Consider the following 23,153-nt stretch of genomic DNA (forward strand, 5'->3'; position numbering starts at 1 on the left):
CAGTAGATAATGGTTTTTAATGAACGGTAAAATTGAAAGTGAAATATTAAAGAAAGAACATTAGATGAGGTTTCTCTTCATTAATATGAGAAGGGATATGATATAGAACTGATGATGACTTGCCATGCTAATACAGAGGGCATACATTAACCAGATGTGCTGGTGGTGTGCTACTGTGAGTGGAAAAGAGCACAGACTGACCAAGTTCTTGTATCAAAATTCTTCTATTCATTGGTTGTAAGAAAATCAAAAAAACTGAAAAAATCAACTTCTCTTCCAGTGATGATATGGACGAGTCCAAGATCAAGCAGGATGATGATGAGGATGTTTCCATGAGCTCGATACCTGAGTCTAGCAAAAAGGCTCCACCCACCCCTGCCACGCCCAATGAAAAAGCTGAGGGTGAGGAGGGTATGGAGGAGGACAAACTGCCCTTCCCATCATTCTCTGATCTGAACACCCGACTGCGTAGAATCATCACTGGCTTCCAACGTAATCACAAGAGGATGCTAATCAAGAATGCTCAGAAAGTCAAGGTAATTATAGACCATTGATGTGGTACCTCATTTATAGACCATCAGTATGGTACCACATTTGTAGGCCATCAGTATGGTACCTCATTTGTAGACCATCAATATGGTACCTCATTTGTAGACCATCAGTATGGTACCTCATTTGTAGACCATCAGTATGGTACCTCATTTATAGACCATTGGTATGGTACCTCATTTGTATTATTGACCTTAAAACTCAAAATAACAGAAGCAAGAAATGCATGTACATTAAAGAATTTGAAAAGTAAACATAAATTGTACGTTTTGTTTCTTATGTGATCCATCAAATTCTATTTCCTGATGTTTTCTGGAGGATTTCAGTATGGTAGATTAAACACAAAAACCAAATGAATACATCCCCCTTTGTCTTTTTCAGAGAATGGAGCGTAGAGAACGATTTGAGGCTGTTCTTAAGGAACGCGAGAACCAGAGGATGCAGTATCAGCAATGGTCGGTACCAGACCCTTATGGTCTCTCCCTCCAACAGTAAGCCCATTATTTCACTAAGCTACAGCTTTATGTGTCTTTGTTGTCATCCCTTTTCCCGTAGTAACGCATATGTAGGAAAGACTTGAGCTACTATTGAAACATCATATGAATGATACTCGGGGTTGAATTGTTTAACTGCTTAAAGGCATTTTGAGCTTCAGCATATACTTCCAAAATTGATTTTTTGTAAGATTTATAGGAAGGATGACTGAAAGCTACCTTCACCTTTATTTATTTAAAAGCAAACTAGTACCAAATGGAAATTTTTATTAAAAATTATTCACCTTTATGTATTTAAAAGCAAGGTAGTATCAAATGGACATTTTTATTAAAAATTATTCACCTTTATGTGTTTAAAAACAAACTGGTACCAAATGGAAATTTTATGTATCATTCTGAGGACTTTGATAAAATATTTTTCATTTTTTCCATCATAAAATATTTCTCATTCTCTCCACAATAAAATATTTTTCATTCTCTCCATATACTTACATGAACACACGGGAAACATAGCATGCTTATAAAGAAGAATTAACATTGCATGGTGAAGGTTTACCTAGTTGTTTATATATCGTTGTCGAAGGCAAGCTTTTATTTTTAATTAGATTGTCAGTCATTGCATGATTACACATTTTCCTTCCATATGGTTTTGTGTGTTGAAATGCTGTTCAAGTGTACACCCTGTCTGTTGTTTAGTTTGTCTGAAAGTGCAAGGTAAGATATTTTTGTAAAATTTCTTTTGATATTAATTTTTAAAAAGTAAAAGTCTTTTAAGTTTGCTGCTCCAGATGCCTTGGCATTGGTAATGATGACAACATCTAGCTTTGTGCATGTTAGTGGGCTTGCTATAGAGGGTGAATGACTTTATTTTATTTTAATCTACCAAATTTTTATATACATGTGTATATTTCATATCTTCTACCTGTCTCGTGAATAAAAACTGGCATGAAGCTTGTTTGTGTGTTAAATGGTGCCTATGTTTAGTCTTTCTTTGTGTAAATAGAAACTGAATGACTTAATGGATGACTATTGGGGAAAGTCAAAGATTAGCATATCTAAAAATAGCTGTAAACTGTAGTTTATTCATTAGATATGATAATTGTACGTGCAACTTGTTTCTTTTGTTTTGCAAAAAAAAAAAAAAAAAAAAATTCTTCATTTGTTTAGTTCATATTAATTGTTTAATTAGCTATGGAATTAAAAGATGACAGGCAGTCTTTTGAGTTGTGGAAAATCTGCTTTGGGAACAGTAGCTTTTGCAGTGTAATGGAATATTTACTCAATTTCTGTGTAGTCGCTGGTCCAGACGAGAAGAGCAGGATTTCTATCGGGTCATTTCTAGCTTTGGTGTGGAATTTGACCTGGTTACTGGACGATATAAATGGGACCGATTCCGACAACTGGCTCATCTAGAGAAGAAGTTTGATGACACTCTGACAGAGTATTTCCAGGCTTTCTACCACATGTGTATGAGAGTCTGCAAGAAGTTTAAGAATGATGATGATGGTAAGTAGATGTACTTAATACAAAATGTTTGAGAAGTACAAAAGAATAAAGTGGGAGAATAAACTTTATTTGAGTCCTTGAAAATGTACAAGAAGAAAACATCAGCTTATGCCAGGAATGCATACTCAGCAGAAACCTCTGTATGGTTAGATGCTTGTGAGATGTTTCCAAAAATGAATTACAGGATTAATCCTAAAACTAGAATTGATTTTGCAGCGTACTATCATATGAAAGAGCAGTTCAGATACATTCTTAAACTGAATCAGTTTAGTGATGTGAGGATGATGTACCCTGACTGGTTTAATTTCTTGGTTATAAGATGTATTTACATCATGATGATGACTGTACCCTGACTGGTTTAATTTCTTGGTTATAAGATGTATTTACATCATGATGATGACTGTACCCTGATTGGTTTAATTTCTTGGTTATAAGATGTATTTACATCGGCAATGTGATGATGATGTAGCCTTTAATTTCTATTGTATTTACATCATGCTATACTGGACTCTCTGTTTTAGCGCTTCCTCCAAATAACATTTATGTTGACCCCATCACTGAAGAAAGAGCAAGCAGATGCTTGGCTCGGATCGACATGCTGAACAAAATCCGGACAGAGACCTTGAACCATCCCAAGTTGGATGAGAGAGTGAAGCTTTGCCAACCATCCTACGACTTGCCATCATGGTGGATTTGTGGTCAGCATGATAGAGATCTCCTTGTTGGAGCTGCAAGGTAAATCTTGCATAAGGTTTTATGGTTCAGATTTTTATAGAGAAAAGTGATAATAGACTTATAAATATATTATGACTTACTTGACTTAATTCCTTCTCTCCTCGTGGAGAATAGGGCCATGAACAAGTCCTCTCCATTTACTTCTATCCTCGGCTGATCTTGCTGCCTCTATCCATGACCCAAAACCTCGTTCTTTCCTCGCTTTCTACTGTTCTTCTCCACGTTTCCTTCGGTCTTCCTCTCTTTCTTTTTCCTTCTGGTGTCCAACTAAGGGCTACATACGGGTGTGTTCTTGTATCCATCCGTAGCACATGTCCAATCCACTGCCATCTGCATGATTTTATCATAGTGCTGATCTTTGCCACTCCTGCTAGCTCTCTAACTGCTACATTTGATATTTTCATTGGCCAGTAGATCTTTAAGATTTTCTTAAGACATTTGTGCTGGAAGGTATCTACAAGTTTGTCATCCCCTTTTGTCATTTTCCAGGTCTCGCTGCCATACAATAACACAGCTATTACATTTGAGCTGAAGAGCTTCATTTTTGTTTTTCTGTTGAGTTGGTTATTGCTCCAGATCTTGTGTAGCTTATGGACGATAAATATATTATAGAAATCCAAAATCTCTCTTTTGTAAGAATAATAAAAAAAACAATGTTTTTTTTATAATATATATATATATATACATGTATATACATTGCCAAATCAGTTGTTCAAGTACCAGAATATAAGAGAAATCCTCATTGATATATGAATGTACAACTGAAAATGAATTGGTAAAAACTTTTCATTTGTGTAATTTTTGCTACATGTATTAAAATCAAAATTATAATGTGTATTATTTGAACATTTTAGAGAGAAATTTCTTCAGTGCTTAAGATTGTGTTGTTTATTGACAGACATGGTGTTGTAAGGACAGATTACCATATCCTGTTTGATCCAAACCTGTCATTCATTGATGTGATAAAAAATAAACAGACATCTAGTCACTCCAGCTCTCCCTTGCCAAATAAAGGTAAGTGTTCAGTATAGTATTGTGCAAATAAAGGTAAGTGTTCAGTATAGTATTGTGCAAATAAAGGTATGTGTTCAGTATAGTATTGTGCAAATAAAGGTAAGTGTTCAGTATAGTATTGTGCATTGGGGACAAGTTTCTGTGTCATATTTCACATATTGCTCACAATCATATACTTCCTTTCAAATTTTCTTGGTTTGAAAACATTTACTCCAGCCAGCTAGAGGTTTAGCAGCAATACTTTAATCAGTCAGGGGCATAATGCACACATGTTATTTTAAAAATCTCTCTGATTGATTGACTTTGTAGACAAAGATATAAAACTGGAAGATGGTGAAGAGAAACCTATTAAGAAAGAGGACGTGAAAGTGAAAGGAGAAATCAAAGAGGTTAAAGAAACAGTAGAGGGTCTAAAATCTGAAAATGAGGTCAGTAAATCTGAGCAGTTACCAAAGAAAGGTGAACTTTGTAAAGGTGAGGACAAAGACCTGAAAATGGATGTGGACAAAGTTCTTGTCAAAAGTGAAGAAAAATCAAAAGAGGACAAAGAAGTAAATGGGGAGTCCCATGTTGTTTCTCCTGTCAAATCTGAACAGTCACCTGATGAAAAATCTCCCAAAAAATCTAGTGACCTTTCAGTCAGTAAAACAGGTGAAAATTCACCAGGTAAAGAGAGTGAGGGAACACCTGTGAAAATGGAAGTAGAGGGTTTGTCAGTGAAGGAAGAAACTCGGGATTCACCAGTCAAGAAGGAGATAGAAAATTCATCAGAGAAGAAGGAAGAGGAAGAAGTAGTGGTGAAGAAGGAAGAGGAAGAAGCCATTGTGAAGAAAGAATTAGCCGAGTTAGTGCAAGAAAATGAGCCTCAAGACTTGACCTCCATTAAGGAGAAGATCAGAAGTGATAAATGTGATCAAATGGTGAAGGAGGAAGAGAGGCATAAACATGCAGATGACACAGAACAGAAGATTAAGGATATAGTTAAAGACATCAAACGACAAACAACAGAAGAAATAGCCAAGTTAGAGGGGAAGAGGGAAAAGGACACCAAGTGTTCATATGAGGAGGAGGTATGATCATGTAAACAATGCAGTCTATTGACCTGTAATGGGTAGTAATACAGGGGTTTGGGACTTAAACAGTATACAACAGTTATTGACCTGTAATGGGTAGTAATACAGGGGTTTGGGACTTAAACAGTATACAACAGTTATTGACCTGTAATGGGTAGTAATACAGGGGTTTGGGACTTAAACAGTATACAACAGTTATTGACCTGTAATGGGTAGTAATACAGGGGGTTGGGACTTAAACAGTATACAACAGTTATTGACCTGTAATGTGTAGTAATACAGGGGTTTGGGACTTAAACAGTATACAACAGTTATTGACCTGTAATGGGTAGAAATATTTTTTGAATAAACATAAAAATTTCTCTGTGAAGCGGTATAAAAATTATGTCTTTTGCAACGTGAAATTGACATCCAATTTAGGGGTTGCCTCAACGTTAGAAAATAGTACTTTGAAGTTCTTATCAGGTACAAAATGTTCCCCATGGTTTTATACTCCATCCACTAACCTAATATTGCTTGTATTTGAAACATTTTTACTACTAATTAGTCATATTGATGTGCAAGTATCATTAAGTAGTTCAAAATTCAAGTTTGTTCAATTCAGGGGCCCCAGTACATACCAGGCCTTTATGAAGTATAAAACAATTGAGGGAGTGAAATCACACACTTGGTTATATTTCAGATTTACTAAAAGCCTTGATTATCATCTATATGTCATTGTCAGAGTTGAAATATCTTGCAAATAATTTTGCAAGAGAATTTTGTTTTTGCAACTTTTAAAATTTATAAACAAGTTTTAATTGAGCTCTTAATCATTTTGTTGGGGAAACTAACATTAACACACCAATCGGAGAGAATTCTGCTATTGAGAGGTGGGGTTTGTCACCAACACAGTGATTTTTTGCATGTTGAGAAAGCCCCTTTGTCTAAGTCAGAAAATACCCCAACCATGCTAAGAAATTGAATTTACACTAAAGCTGAAATTTTGTTCTAGTCCAAAAATCGTAACATCTAGCTCAGTAGTCCATAAGTGCCTAAGTTCACCTGATAAATGCATATCATTCAGACATCAACACAACTCTCAGTCACTATGCAGATGAGAGTTGACATGTTAGCATATTACACCTTTGAAGAAGAATCAGATTTTCATGTTAAATGTGGCAGTAGTTCTTACTAAATTACTGAACTTAAGAACTTCATATATATTTTTGAAGACATTTTGTCAAAATTAGGTTTTGAAGTGTATGGTCAAATGATAGTAAAGTAAAATTCCTAGTATTTAAATGGTTAATACACATTTGAATTGTTCTGCAGGAGCTGCAGAAGTTTCTAGCCAGGAGAGAGGAGATGGAGGCAGAGGGAATGCCGACAGATTACTTCCCAGAGAGTCAGCTGAGTGCTGCCATAAACTGGCCAAAGGTAACAGGAATAAGCTCTAACAACTGCAACTCCGTCAAATCCATAATGTAACGTACAGTCTACTGTGTTTTTGTTCAATACGGAAGTTCAAGATTAGAGCTCTTTTATGTAGGAGGTGCATTTAGTGCTACTCAGAATGCCTAAGTTGGACAGAGTGCACCGACATTTAGTGAGGAAGATGATAAATGAGAAGAAAAGCGTCTTCTGTTTAAAGATGTAATTGTAGGAAAAACAGAATCCTTTCAAAAGAAATGCTTTACTAAAACGAAACCATAAAAGAAATGTCACATATGCAAAAAATATCCTATATATGGCATGTATGAGCAACTAGATTAATGTGATGAGATCAATATTTGCTCCTTGAATTTGGGTGATAAAACTGCATAGATGAGAAACCTGGTATGTGCATTCACTAATGCAGTGATGGGCATTTGTCCCAGCTCCGTACGTAAACAAATTGTTCTGCATCATATTGTGGTGCTCTCCAAAGGGAAATAACTTTTTGTATTCATGCTGCTTTTGTTAGCAGTTTCCATTGAATAATATAATGCTGAGTACTGTTTTAAAAGAAAGGAAAAAGGACAAATTATCTTGAAAATGTAATGGGATCAAAACAGTAAAAACTATTGTAGTGTGGTAATTCCCTGAATAAAAACAATTGTAGTGTGGTAATTGAATGACATGATGCAGATTTAATCAAACCATATAGCTGTCATTCATGTATTGAAAATAGTATGCAATTTCTGAGTTGCCCAAAAGTTATTTCCCATTGTTGAACTCTTGCGCACAGCAAGACGCAAAATGTTTTCGTATTCATGTGGTGGGTACATATGCTTATCTGACACTTCACACATACATTGCCTAAAGGATGAATACCAGATGTCATGCAACCACCAGGAACACACAAATTTAGTTTATGAGTATTTCATTATGAAACAGCTCAAACAAACATTGATAATCACCATCTATCTTTGATAAATAAAATGCATGTAGAAGAGGAAATAAATAATAATTTCATATTTAATTTAATGGCCTAATTCAAACAAATTGTTCTTGATACAGTCAGTTTAATGTATAGCAAAGTTTGATATATATACAAAATTTACGCTTTCATAATTTGTGTTATCTACATGACCAGTCTATACTATATATATACATCTTGTATCCACCCAAACGTTCAACAGAATACTGAATGCACCTCCATCGCAGAAGAACTGATATCTCAGAAACTGCGTATTGTGTTTCTCTATCGGATTATAGGACAACACAAGTTTAAAATTTACTTAACATGAAAACTATTTCCGCAATATCATGAAATAAAGAGTATTAAAGTTCTGACAGTACTTTGGTGGTTAATTTTGGCATCTGTACTTGGCGTACTTGTCAATGTAATTTTTCGTCTTTATTTTGAATGAAGTTAAAATGTAAATTGTTGTAAACAGAAAACAGTATGAACAAATACATTTCTAATGTACTGAGAAGTGGAAAAGTGTCTATATTGTTTGTATCGAGGCCCTTTAATATTGATCCATTAAAAAAAGCTCTACTATAGGTGAAACACTGTATATACTATATGAAAGTGAAATACTGTATGTAATGTTTGATTGAACAGGATCGTGTGTTATTTCATCGGCTTGAGCACATCTGTTACTGCGTAGAACACAACGAATGGCCTTTCCCCAAGAGAATGTCATATATCCCAATGAACTACGATTCGCGCAGTGGAACACCAGTAGGATCCATGACTTCCAAGGAGGACCCAGATCTCAGCCAATCTGATGCAGGCGACTCGGTATATGATGGTGTCAAGGTGATGTCAGATTTAGATAAGGACTTTGAAGTAATGATGTCCGAGGTAGGACACAGATTTGTTAGATAGGAATGCTGTGTTTTTTGCTGGTTTGCTTACATGGTGGAGATTTGGGCATGGTATTTCTGAAAAGACAATTTAGAAATGATGGAAGGGATTACTTTGTTTTCCATGGTAAAATGACTGAAGTCCTTGATTTCGTGACAAGGTTTTAAAAAAAAACTTTCTTTTTAATGGTGAACAGGGTTTGCGCAGATCTTGAAAAGTGTTTAATTTTTTATTAAGAGTGCTTGAATTTTCTTTCAAGTGCTCTGATGAGAAAAAAGTTGATTTTATTACAATTTGAAATAAAAATCTTAGCTTTAAGTGCATTCATGATATTAAACATGAAAAAGAAAATATTTTCTCAGGGTTTTTGTGCTTGAAAAACAGTTGACATTGTCTGTACAAATCATACTGGAGTAATGGTAGGACTTTTGGTGTTTTTCACTTTGCTGTAGGTGATGGTGGTACGAAAGTAACATATTTTTTATTAGCATAGACTTCATTCTTTGAATATTGTGGGGACTACTTGGCTATTCATAGACCTTTTAATTCCATTTTAGTGTGCAGTTAATTCATCCTATTATATTGAAAATACTTAGATTTTTTTTCACTTGTGCATATGATTATTTTTTTAAAAAAAAATTGAAACAAAATAATTTACTGTTTCAGGGTGATGGGTTGAAGATGACTTTCCACAAAAGAAGAGGACAAGGTCGTAAATATGAATTTGAAGGTTTGTTATCAACAAAACATCAACGACAGGTCATACATGTAGGATCAGGCTGGTTTAGGATATAACAACAACCCTTAACACACACCCCCACCCCACCACTCCCAAAAAAGAACTTGCGTACAGAACTTCATTAAATAGTGTGGATTTAATGTTGTTCAATTCATTGGTCTGCTGTAATAGATTGGCTCTACTGTTGTGATCTGTTTTACATAGACATACTGTATGTAAGGAGAATATTTGAAATGTTTTCAAGATTATCAAGGCTACATTTGTCGAATTGATATGCAAGAGCATACATCATGTGGTTTAAGTTCATTTGTGATAAACGTTTAGAAAAAAATTCATGGCTTATTAGCCTTATGTGTGAAGTGTTGCCAAAGGTATACAAAGTTTAATGAAGCAAAGCGAGTATTAATTTTGATGTGAATTTGCCTTTAATTTTCTTTTGTAGGCAGTCGTATGCAGCAACTCATGAACCGAAGCGCAGCCTCCAGCGACAATGAGAGTCTGTCGGAAACCCCCCGATCTCAGGTAGCTGGTCACCTGTCTCCAAGGCACTCCCCTCATCACTACCTTTTCTCACAGGTTTGTGGCTACCACATGCCATGGCACCTACACTCCCCCCCCCCCCCCCCCCCCCCCCCCCCCCCCCCCCCTCCCATCCAGAGCTAAAGAGAGTTGTGATAGTCAGAAATTTGTTAAGTTTAAAACCTTTTATATTGGGAATACTTTGCCACTTTTAAATGTGTTCACAAAATTCTATCATATTTTATGGTTACCAATAGGTAAATTGCCAATTCTTTAATCATTCCAGCGGGTCATGCAGACAATTTTTCCTAATTCATTAACTATGTACAAACCTTGCTATTGTAGCCGTATGTTGTAGGTACCATTGGCAATGACTAATTTCATGTGCAGAGAATCGGTTAAATCTGTTCTCTGTACATAGAACCTTAGACTGATTCTCTAACCATGATTTTAACTATAATAACACATTTTTTACTTTTGTGATCTGCTTTGTTTGATGGTTATGGGTGCTGTGTTTGCATAATTTTTTTCTTTTTGATACTTCATACATTTAGAATTAAATATGCTGTCAAATACATTAACCAAATTCATCTTTGCTGAGTTTCTTTAATAAACAAAGAAAATGGGTGCATGTATTGAAATTGGAGGACAGGTTTTATGGGTTTTAGGTTAAGAGAGAATATCTAATAAATTATAAATACATGAATGTAGATAAAATAAATTAGATGATGTTTTGTACATGTAAATCAATTAAGAGTTAAGGAAAACATTCATCTCTATATAAATAGTCCTATGCATAAATTATACTCGGTAACAGTATGAATTGTGGGTAATTGCAGACTCCAGCTGAACTGATGAATGGTGCTGGTCCTGAGTTAGACCCAGAACTCTTAAGAAGAAGCATGGTAAGGTCATCATTTTCAATAGGTGGTAATTAATGGATTTTTCTAAACTTTACTAAATCTGCAAAAAATTTTATTGTTGTGTGTCTCTCTAAGAAGATTTTATTCATACTATGGTAACATTTAGACTTGTGTGTCTCTCTAAGAAGATTTTATTCATACTGTGGTAACATTTAGACTTGTGTGTCTCTCTAAGAAGATTTTATTCATACTGTGGTAACATTTAGACTTGTGTGTCTCTCTAGGAAGATTTTATTCATACTGTGGTAACATTTAGACTTGTGTGTCTCTCTAAGAAGATTTTATTCATACTGTGGTAACATTTAGACTTGTGTGTCTCTCTAGGAAGATTTTATTCATACTGTGGTAACATTTAGACTTGTGTGTCTCTCTAGGAAGATTTTATTCATACTGTGGTAACATTTAGACTTGTGTGTCTCTCTAGGAAGATTTTATTCATACTATGGTAACATTTAGACTTGTGTGTCTCTCTAAGAAGATTTTATTCATACTATGGTAACATTTAGACTTCTGCTGCTAAAGAAAGCAGAGAGCGAGCAATGGAGAAGATTTTTGTGTCCAGACATTTGTGACACAAATTCTCCACTTTAACTGGTGCCCCATAAAATATGGCTAAATATATCTCCTTGACAGGCTGTATTTTAAATTTGGTGGTGGGTTTTTTTAATGTGTGTGACTAAATTCATCATTTCTTGTGTAGATGGAGCATGCTCTCTATTTTGGTGATCGGAGAGGTAGAAGAGGTCGCAAGAGAAAAGCAGAGAAAATGGCAGAGATTGCAATGGCGGAGGCTTTGTCCAAAAGAAATACAGCCAGAGCAGTGGCCAGCTTTGAGCCAGGTATATTTATGTAATGAGGAAATTCCATCTTCGTGTAATAAAGACGTCCCGGGTATACATGTATTTATGTAATAAGAAAGTTCTGCTGAAATAACTAGTGTTTTTGATTATGCAATTCATAAGCATCAAATAGAGATGAACTGATTAAGATTTTTCTTGACTGACATACATGTACTATTAGTACTTGTCATAGTAGTCCGTCTACTAGTGGTACCTTCAGGTGGCTGATCAAGGAAATGTAGCTGTCAGTATATGTTAGTTCCCCTTAGTCTTGTTTAACAAATGTAAGGTAAAATCTCTTAAAATATCTTCCACACAAGTACATGTTTATACAAGTGTACTGCTTTCAAAAAGAAAAGTGATTTATTTTTTTCTCGAGTAAGCAACCACGTGCTTATTGACATCAATAGATTTTCAGTCAATTCACAGGCACTTTGGTCCAATGCCGTCTATCACCAACTGTGGTAGCATTGTCAATTGCAGGCAACCAGTTATTTATGAAGTGAATTGTAATTTTAGTTGCCAGTAAATCATTCTTAGAAAAGTTGTATGGACCATATAGATAGCCGAGTTTTCATCTATATCATCAGGGGGAAATCTTATTCAAAATGAGTTCATTCACTTGTGCTATGTGCTGATTATAATGAATGTACATGCTCTTTTTTTTTGTATGTAGTTTGTGATACTTAGAACTGTTTTTTATAAAAGTATTACACTTTGTCATTGTTGCCAAAGTAAAGCCACATTTCGTGTAAATGTCAGAATTTGCTCGCTTAGTGTTAGCCATATTTCGTGTAAATGTCAGAATTTGCTCGCTTAGTGTTAGTCATATTTCGTGTAAATGTCAGAATTTGCTCGCTTAGTGTTAGTCATATTTCGTGTAAATGTCAGAATTTGCTCGCTTAGTGTTAGCCATATTTCGTGTAAATGTCAGAATTTGCTCGCTTAGTGTTAGCCATATTTCGTGTAAATGTCAGAATTTGCTCGCTTAGTGTTAGTCATATTTCGTGTAAATGTCAGAATTTGCTCGCTTAGTGTTAGTCATATTTCGTGTAAATGTCAGAATTTGCTCGCTTAGTGTTAGTCATATTTCGTGTAAATGTCAGAATTTGCTCGCTTAGTGTTAGTCATATTTCGTGTAAATGTCAGAATTTGCTCGCTTAGTGTTAGTCATATTTCGTGTAAATGTCAGAATTTGCTCGCTTAGTGTTAGTCAGTACAATGAGTTTATGGTTAGAAAGAGTTATTAGGGTTGCACCCTTTTGCTTTTGTCCAGCATTCATGTCTACCCCTGTAGTAGTAGTGTGACTGGAAATTGTAGCTAATGAGTCGAGTTGAGCCACCACCACCCTTTTTTACCCATGAAACAAATTTAATTGGTAGAATTAAGTAGTGTGTATTTAGGGAGCTTGATGAGATTTTCAGAAAAATAAAATGAGAAATCCGATGCTTGATGATATATATGCCCATCAAGTGTACCTGGTAGATTGAAGCTCATTTTACAAAAAGTAATTTCAATCCAATGTTTTCAATGATGTCCTCCTTAAGTTTTTGTCTATTATTCTACGAACACACTCCAAATGAATGATATGAAATGTCATTGATCTGTTGAATCAATTGATGCTTGTATTCGGCATATTGATAAACGATTGATTATATTCCAAACATCTCAAATGCTTCCGATTCATGTAATGTTTTATATATAAACATTTGTAATATTTCAGAATCCCGTGTTCCTGTTATTAACCTGGAGGATGGCAGTCGTCTGTCAGGTGATGAAGCTCCACTGAAGCGTGATCTTGACAAATGGTTGGATGAGCATCCAGGTTACATGGTGGATAGACCCCCAGAATTATATTTGGAGGAAGAAGAACTATCAGAGGTATCTATTATGGATATAAATTCATTCTCAGTAAATGTTTTGTTAAAACAAAGGAAATTGAAGCCTTTAAAGAATAATAACTTGCAGAAATCGTTTCCCGATTTTTGAAATTTTATTCAACAAGAGATATTTTTTTTCTTTAAGGCAAGTGATAAGCGTAGAGGAAGAAGACCCAAAGTAGATCCTACCATGTTAGACCCCATGAAATTGACAGGAGAGGAAAATGTGTCCGTTGTCAATAGGATAACTGGCAAAAGGGTAGGTGACATGATAAAGCTGTAAAGTCGTCCTGCCTCCACAAGGAAAGGTAGAAAGAAGGCAGAACATATTCTGCAATTATTTTTAGCTCAAGTGAGGTTCAAAGTTCATTATTTGTTTTAAAACTTTTCAAATTTTCATCTTCTAAAGAACCACATGGCAAATTCAACCAAGTTACCACAAAGCATTCTGGGGTAAAAAGGATTCAATTTTGTTAAAATGAAGGACCATGGCCCATTTCAATGGGAGAGAAATAGGTGTGTTTAAAAAAACATTTTTCAAAGAACCACTGCTAGTACAACAAGGGTACAATTTATCAAATTGATAAGCTAGCATGGTCAAAGTTTATTCACACCATAACAGGTGATTTAATTATACCCCCCGCAACAAGTTGTGGGGGGGGGATACTGGAATCGGGTTGTCCGTCTGTAGACGCAATGGTTTCCGGGCTATAAAGCATTATCCTTTCCACCTACCGTCACCATATCATATATATAGCCTACCCATGGGATGAAGATGTTCCCTATCGATTTTGGGGTCCAAAGGTCAAGCGCACTGGACATCGAAGTAGCAATATGGTTTCCGGGCTCTAAAGCGTTATCCTTTCCACCTACAGTCACCATATCATACATATGGACTACCCATGAGATGAAGATGTTTCCTATCGATTTTGGGGTCCAAAGGTCAAGCACACTGGACATCGAAGTAGCAATATGGTTCGCTTTGTCATGCCATTTGTTTTTTACACTCAGAAAAGAGGTAGTTTATACCTATTACCAACACTCTTTGGGAGATTGGGGTAAGCGGGGGATATTCTTAGTGAGCATTGCTCACAGTACCTCTTGTTTGAACAAAGAGTATCAGTGGTGTACAATAGGATTAGGCTCCAGTTCTGAAAACTTATTTTACCCTATCCCTTGGGGACAGGTTGGTGCCATAATTGGGATTTAATGTTTTAAATGGGAGAAATGCAGGTGATTAATGTGTCCCATTGGCCTCTTGTGTTACCATTACTACTGCTCTGCTTAGTGAGTTCAGGAATATTATAGATGATTTTGTTGACAGATAACTGGTGCTAAAGCTCCTCCTATGAGATACCTCAGTGAATGGTTGGAACAAAATCCTCTCTATGATGTGGATCCAAAATGGATAGATATTGTCAAATCCAAGGTATTTTATCTGATTATTTTTATTATTGATGACAAATTCTGAATTGTACATTGCAAGAGAAGTCTATTGTAGTTTTATCAAAACATGAACATTACAAAATTTGTATATACATGTAGCTGCGCTCGCTCAATCGGTAGCACCATCAACATATTACTATTGATGACAAAATCTGAATTGTATATTGCAATAGAAGTCTAATGTAATACTGGTGTACTTAAGTCCTGCTCTTCTCTGTTTTACAGGCAAATTTACCAAAGAGTCTGTTGTCGCGTTTGAGCACGTCTTCATCGGGTCGACGAGGCAGACCAAGAGAAAGAGACCTGTCATCTTCATTGCTGTCAGACAATCCCTACAGTGCAGCTTCACTAGCGGCCAGTATGTCTGCATTCCCAGGCCTTGGCCTCATGTCGGGCTTTGGCAAAATGCCTATGGGAATGCCATTTGGTACATTGCCAAATCTAGGTCTGACAAATCCCATGCTGGCAGGTTTTGCCGGCTTGATGCCAGGGCTCTCGCCATCTTCACTGGCTAAGGCAATGGAAAGTGATACCAGAAAGGACAAATCTCCCAGCAGTAGCAAGGAGTCGAGCAAATCCAAGTCCCCAAGCAGCTCACAGACCCCACATCCGTCTTTCCCCATGTTGTACAATCCACTCCTGTTCAACCCCCTCCTAGCAGCTCAGGCCCAGGGCTTAAATTTCTCCTTACCCACGTCATTGCCCTCATCTTTTGCTTCCCTGGCTCAGTCTGGTCTCATTAATGGACAAGGTGACTCCGATCTGGAGGAAGGAGAAATTAAACGATACAGCCAGGCGGAGCACCACGATCAAGAAATGGCTCAAGACCTATCTGTGCGGCGTAAAGAGGCCCATTCTCATCATAGGAAACGAAAAAGCTACGAAATGTCACGACCTGCTGAAACGGCCAGCATCAGAGATGATCAAGACCAAACAGCCTGTTTAGACTTGTCTGTTAAATCAAAACCGAAAGATTCACCAAAAGCTAGTGATTTGTCGAGTAGAACACACTCTACTCCAGAGTCACCTAAAGACAGCTCAAAAACCAAAAACAAAATACAGGGTTCTTTTAAATTGGATAAAATTTTGGACACACTCAAAGACAAAGTGAACAAAATGGAAGATAAACCTGTGAAAAAGGAAAAAGATAAAGACAAGGAGTCCAAACTGAATAGCATTTTAATGAAAATAGCCAAAGAAAAGGATGTGGATGTCAACACATTGAATTCAATGGCTGTTCCAGAGACATCCCTATCTAAGTGTTCAGAAGGCTCTGATGTATTATCAGGAAGTAAAGATGGTGAGACATCGTCTGAGGAGGCAGAAAAGTTGGCTAATGAAAGTGAGAACCAATCCTGATAATTGAGGAGTCCACTGTTCATGTAACGACTTGCTGTGTGTGAGTGTGCTGAGTGCAGAACCATATCAAGGCTCACCTGTCTGTGTGGATGAGCTTGTGGAACTAATTGTACTGTGGAATACTGTGACGTGAATGTGTTCCAGGGAAAATGTTACTTCTATCTGTTATTACTGGATTAATTTATTGATTGTGAGTGAGACTTCAGCCTTCTTGAAATGTACAAGTGTTAAAGGATTCCAAATCATGTCTTGTCTGCCAATCAGTGATCAATGTGGATTCCATTGTTTCACAACAGATCTCCCCCTCCCTCCCTCATGTCTGACAGGTTGACCTTGTCAGAACTGTGAAGGGCTGGGATCAGTCACTGCAGGCACCTCATCATTTTCGTTCTCAGGGCAATAATGTTAAAAACAAGTATTACATGTGTTGGAACAATATTATTTTTTTTTTTTTTTTTTTGCATTGTAACAATCAATTTCATATCGCACATGTTTGTATATAATTTATTTGTGGTGGGAAGTTCAAATATACCAAGCAAAACCATTGAAATTCATGACTGTTTTTTTTTTCTCTCTCTCTCTTTTCTTTGATTGTGATAAGGCCACAAATGAGAAAAGTACGGTTGTGATAGAATTGTACATTTAATGGTAGATTTGAATTTCCTTTTCATTTATATATCATGATATTAGTTTCATGGCTATCATTGCTGTTGTGTATATGCAAATTAATTTAAGATAAGCATTTTCAAAGAAGTTGGGTCAGGATTTTGCATGGAGATCAAATAAACTACCTGCAATAATAATGTTTTGACAGTATCGACTATTTCTAAGAAGCATTAGAAAATGATCTTTTTGATGCTTTAGTTCAGCACTTATGACCTTTCATAATTTGTGGTGAAGATACTGCTTTACGACATCGTTATATGTGTATCTCAGGTCCATTGGTCAGTGAAGTGAGATTTTGTGTGGAGTAAAAGTCTACATTTTACATCTTCGTCAGTGTCTTGCAAGATTTGTGTTAACTGGGTGGGTTAAAAGTGTACATTCCTCTAGAGATTTTTAATTTCATGTTCACTTTTGTGTAAAATGGTCCCCACTATCAATGAATTCTTTTGTGTAATTCAAATTCTTTTATACATTGCTAATGAATGGTAAATAATTGATTTTTATGTGTCCATGACAGTGATATGATAGACAGGTCATTTTTCTATCATACCAGCTATATTGCAAGGCAGGCAAGCATTTAGGTGCAAGGTGTTGACACCATTATTACAACTCTGTACACTTTAATGTTGGGGCATTTCTTTATAGCGAAGAAGTTGCAGGTAATTTCTTGCCCAGAAAAAACTTATTGGGTGGATGTTTAGTGAAATAACGAATTGTATGTATTTATTTGTTGAGGAAATTTTGTATGTAAAATATTTTTATTAAAACATGAATTCAGCTGTTGTTTTGTTGTCAAAGTTAGAGGTATTTGAGGAGTGTCAGTTGATTATATGTACATCGTTCCCTTGTATGGAGAAAGAGACTATCAAAAACATGTACTGAGAATGTATAGGGAGGTATGGAAATGTAAAATTTGAGGAATTGTAAGCAGAGAGCTTATGCAGAAGATGGGGAAATGTTATATATGTTTGGAGTAGCAATTGTTCTGTATTGTGTGTGTGTATATATATATATATACATGTATAATGAAAATATTGGATAAGGGAGATTTATTATGAACTTAATAGTCCCCTACCAAAGACTTCCTGAGAACTATTGCAATATAGTATGCACACAGTTTGTCACAACTTGGTGTTCTGGACTTGTCAATGTGGACTGCTTTTTATGAGGTTCGTGGAACTTTGCCGAATATACATATAGTTTCCGGTCTTTCTTTACATTGCCATAAATTTGGAATCGGAATTTGATTTATGTGGTTGTCGAATGAGTAGATAAACATTGGGTTTTACTTTCATTAGTTTAATTATTCAAGCAAAAATTGTAAAACTCATGAATTGGCTGGTGGTTGACTGGATTATTTCTTGTACTCTGTTCGTCCCGTTTTCTTTGCGTTAATTAGGTCACTTGTTGACCTATTGCCTTTTGGTCTGTCATCATTGGTCATCATGCATTAACAATTATTGTGCATTTGTAACTTCTTGATAACTAGCCTTCCAATTCTTTTCAAGTTTGGTATGAAGCATTTTTAGACAAATGGGACATAAGACCGGGAGCAGAGCATAAACTGCCAAAAAGTTACCGTTTTTCAAAAATCTCTACAACTGCATATCTGTAAGAAAAACTAGATGCCTAGTGATGTAGAGCAGGAAGGTCTCTACTAAGATTGTAAATTTCATGATCCCCGGGGTAGAGAATTTGATTCCAGGGCGGGACCAAACTTGGTATATTTATAGTGTTGATATGTAAAATATTTAAATGCATCTTTAATGGTATTGAAACTAAGGCAGCTCTTACCAAATTGTAAATTTTAGGTTTCCAGAGGTATGGGGTTTTGGTACTGGGGTAGGCCCAAAATGATGATATACAAGATTATAGTATCTATGATTTGAAGGGCTTCTTTAAGTTTGTAAGTATCCTCTAACAAAAGCCTGCAGGCCTCACCGGTCACCGAGTATTAGTGAACAGTATTACTAGCCCCGAAGGACTATGCAATTGTGTTCTGCTATCTAAGCTAAATTCTAATATTTAACAGCAATATAAAACTGTTTATTTAAAAAAAACACAAGTACTCGTACTAACGAAAGACTTCGCGTAATATATATGTTAAATTTACAACACTATATGACTATTTTGGACACCCCCCCCCCCCCCTTTAGAGTCAGAACCCTGCATGGGGTTACGAAATTCACAACTTTGGTACATTCTTTTCCTAAAAATGCATTTAGTTGTTATACAGTGTAAGCAACATTCAATAAGTCAGACAATACTCGCTGATAAGTTTGGCCCCACCCTGTAACCATCTTACAGATGTGCGGTTGTAGAGAAGAATATTTTTTGAAAATTGGTCAGGTTTTGTCAGTTTTAGCCTGCCCCTAAGGTCCTGGGGGTGCAGAGTCATGAAATTTACCGACCATATCCCCTTTGTCCTAAAGATGCTACGTATAACGCGAAATATTTTTTTCCGGTACGAAAATGAGCTCAATGGGCTTTCGTAAATTATGTAGAAGTAATTTCTTTGTTGCAAAAAATGTTGTAAGTAAGATATAAGCCTCAAAAGGTCCATTCTGATAAATATTGGGATCACTGAGGCGCGCCAGCGCCAAATGAAAGTATGTTACAGCTTGATGATGGCTAATGCTACCTTCGGTAAAATATAAGTAAAAGATTTTTGGGGTATAAAGAGGACGCCGGAGTGTTTCAGAAGTGAAAGTGCGCTGGAGAGGATATCCTCCCACTTTTCACTCATGGATCCTTCAAGCGGATTTCATTCCAACTTGAAGGTACAATGGACATTATTGGGTAAACATGTGTATTTTGTTTAATTGTTCCTTCTTCTTTTTACGATCATCCTTATTTCAGTGGTAATGTTTGCTTTTAGGATGGCGACATTGCATTACCTCGTGGGATACATGCCAAGTGATGGTGAAACAGGAGCAACGTTCTCCGGAAGGATCAATCCGCGATTATCTAGAATGGCTAATGCATAGCACACGTGGAAACATCGTCGCTAGCCACGGTTACTGAGTCCAATAGTACCTCACATCGTCACTAGCCACGGTTACTGAGTCCGATAGTACCTCACGTCGTCGCTAGCCACTGTTAATGAGTCAGGTAGTACCTCACATCGTCACTAGCCACTGTTACTGATTCCGGTAGTACCTCACATCGTCACTAGCCACTGTTAATGAGTCCGGTAGTACTTCACATCGTCACTAACCACTATTAATGGGTCCGGTAGTACCTCATATCGTCACTAGCCACGGTTACTGAGTTCGACAGTACCTCACATCATCGCTAGCCACGGTTACTGAGTCCGGTAGTACCTCACATCGTCACTAACCGCTGTTACTGAGTCCGGTAGTACCTCACATCGTCACTAACCACGGTTGCTGAGTCCGGTAGTACCTCACATCGTCGCTAACTACGGTTACTGAGTCCGGTAGTACCTCACATCGTCGCTGGCCACAATTACTGAGTCCGATAGTACATCACATCGTCGCTAGTCATGGTTACTGAGTCCGATAGTACCTCACATCGTCGCTTGCCACGGTTACTGAGTCCGATAGTACCTCACATGGTCGCTAGCCACGGTTACTGGGTCTGATGGTACCTCACATCGTCGCTAGTCAGGGTTATTGAGTCCGGTAGAACCTCACATCGTCGCTATCCATTGTTAATGGGTCCAATAGTACCTCACAGTCCGGTGGTACCTCACATCGTTACTAGCCGCTGTTACTGAGTCCGGTAGTACCTCACATCGTCACTAGGCACGGTTATTGGGTCCGGTAGTACCTCACATCGTCGCTAGCCACGATTACTGAGTCCGGTAGAACCTCACATCGTCGCTAGTCACTGTTAATGAGTCCGTTAATACCTCACATCGTCGCTAGCCATGATTACTGAGTCCGGTAGAACCTCACATCGTCGTTAGTCACTGTTAATGAGTCCGGTATTACCTCACATCGTCACTAGCCACGGTTACTGAGTCCGATATTACCTCACATCGTCAATAGCCACGGGTACTGAGTCCGGTACTACTTCACATTGTCACTAGCCACGGTTAATGAGTCCTGTAGTACCTCACATCGTCGCTAGCCACGGTTGCTGAGTCCGATAGTACCTCTCATCGTCACTAGCCGCTGTTACTGAGTCCGGTAGTACCTCACATCTTCACTAACCACGGATACTGAGTCCAATAGTACCTCACATCGTCACTAGCCACGGGTACTGAATCTGGTATTACCTCACATCGTCACTAGCCGCTGTTACTGAGTCCGGTAGTACCTCACATCGTCACTAACTACGGTTACTGAGTCCGATAGTACCTCACATCGTCACTAGCCATGGTTACTGAGTCCGGTAGTACCTCACATCGTCACTAACTACGGTTACTGAGTCCGATAGTACCCCACATCGTCGCTAGCCACGGTTGCTGAGTCCAATAGTTCCTCACGTCGTCACTAACCACGGTTACTGAGTCCGGTAGTACCTCACATCGTCACTAACCGCTGTTACTGAGTCCGGTAGTACCTCACATCGTCACTAACCGCTGTTACTGAGTCCGGTAGTACCTCACATCGTCACTAACCACGGGTACTTAGTCCGATAGTACCTCACATCGTCACTAACCACGGTTAATGAGTCCGGTAGAACCTCACATTGTCACTAGCCACGGGTACTGAGTCCTATAGTACTTCACATCGTCACTAACCGCTGTTACTGAGTTCGACAGTACTTCACATCGTCCCTAGCCACGGTTACTGAGTCCGGTAGTACCTCACATCGTCACTAGCCGCTGTTACTGAGTCCGGTAGTACCTCACATCGTCACTAACCACGGGTACTTAGTCCGGTAGTACCTCACATCGTCACTAACTACGGTTACTGAGTCCGGTAGTACCTCACATCGTCGCTGACCACAATTACTGAGTCCGATAGTACATCACATCGTCGCTAGTCATGGTTACTGAGTCCGATAGTACCTCACATCGTCGCTTGCCACGGTTACTGAGTCCGGTAGTATCTCACATCGTCGCTGACCACAATTACTGAGTCCGATAGTACATCACATCGTCGCTAGTCATGGTTACTGAGTCCGATAGTACCTCACATCGTCGCTTGCCACGGTTACTGAATCCGGTAGTACCTCACATCGTCGCTAGCCACGGTTACTGGGTCTGATGGTACCTCACATCGTCGCTAGTCATGGTTACTGAGTCCGGTAGAACCTCACATCGTCGCTATCCACTGTTAATGAGTCCAGTAGTACCTCACAGTCCGGTAGTACCTCACATCGTCACTAGGCACGGCTATTGGGTCCGGTAGTACCTCACATCGTCACTAGTCACTGTTAATGAGTCCGGTAGTACCTCACATCGTCGCTAGCCACGATTACTGAGTCCGGTAGAACCTCACATCGTCGCTAGTCACTGTTAATGAGTCCGGTAGTACCTCACGTCGTCACTAACCACGGTTACTGAGTCCGATAGTACCTCACATCGTCACTAACCACGGTTACTGAGTTCGACAGTACCTCACATCGTCGCTAGCCACGGTTACTGAGTTTGACAGTACCTCACATCGTCGCTAGCCACGGTTACTGAGTCCGGTAGTACCTCACATCGTCACTAACCACGGTTGCTGAGTCCGGTAGTACCTCACATCGTCGCTGGCCACAATTACTGAGTCCGATAGTACATCACATCGTCGCTAGTCATGGTTACTGAGTCCGATAGTACCTCACATCGTCGCTTGCCACGGTTACTGAGTCCGATAGTACCTCACATGGTCGCTAGCCACGGTTACTGGGTCTGATGGTACCTCACATCGTCGCTAGTCAGGGTTATTGAGTCCGGTAGAACCTCACATCGTCGCTATCCATTGTTAATGGGTCCAATAGTACCTCACAGTCCGGTAGTACCTCACATCGTTACTAGCCGCTGTTACTGAGTCCGGTAGTACCTCACATCGTCACTAGGCACGGTTATTGGGTCCGGTAGTACCTCACATCGTCGCTAGCCACGATTACTGAGTCCGGTAGAACCTCACATCGTCGCTAGTCACTGTTAATGAGTCCGTTAATACCTCACATCGTCGCTAGCCATGATTACTGAGTCCGGTAGAACCTCACATCG

General features: G+C 38.1%; 1 protein-coding gene across 11 annotated transcripts in view; it reads left to right on the plus strand.

The window, feature by feature from the left end:
* The window catches only part of LOC125668040 (chromodomain-helicase-DNA-binding protein 8-like), a 40,639-nt gene extending 22,841 nt beyond the window's left edge, over positions 1-17,798 (plus strand). Inside the window, exons 27-43 of one of the 11 annotated variants that reach the window (XM_056153151.1) lie at positions 281-536; positions 931-1,040; positions 1,740-1,757; positions 2,338-2,549; positions 3,071-3,284; positions 4,183-4,298; positions 4,608-5,368; positions 6,686-6,790; positions 8,403-8,645; positions 9,315-9,378; positions 9,830-9,963; positions 10,746-10,811; positions 11,530-11,668; positions 13,393-13,550; positions 13,695-13,808; positions 14,874-14,978; positions 15,221-17,798. In XM_056153151.1, the coding sequence (XP_056009126.1) occupies positions 281-536; positions 931-1,040; positions 1,740-1,757; positions 2,338-2,549; positions 3,071-3,284; positions 4,183-4,298; positions 4,608-5,368; positions 6,686-6,790; positions 8,403-8,645; positions 9,315-9,378; positions 9,830-9,963; positions 10,746-10,811; positions 11,530-11,668; positions 13,393-13,550; positions 13,695-13,808; positions 14,874-14,978; positions 15,221-16,354 (3,949 nt within the window). In that variant the 3' untranslated portion in view covers positions 16,355-17,798. The remainder of the gene's footprint in view (positions 1-280; positions 537-930; positions 1,041-1,739; positions 1,758-2,337; positions 2,550-3,070; positions 3,285-4,182; positions 4,299-4,607; positions 5,369-6,685; positions 6,791-8,402; positions 8,646-9,314; positions 9,379-9,829; positions 9,964-10,745; positions 10,812-11,529; positions 11,669-13,392; positions 13,551-13,694; positions 13,809-14,873; positions 14,979-15,220) is intronic. The other 10 variants (XM_056153156.1, XM_056153154.1, XM_056153160.1 and 7 more) reach the window with 10 other exon arrangements.
* Positions 17,799-23,153: the final 5,355 nt, after the last annotated feature.

Source organism: Ostrea edulis, chromosome 1 (assembly GCF_947568905.1).
Source record: "Ostrea edulis chromosome 1, xbOstEdul1.1, whole genome shotgun sequence".
Classification (NCBI taxonomy): Eukaryota; Metazoa; Mollusca; class Bivalvia; order Ostreida; family Ostreidae; genus Ostrea; species Ostrea edulis.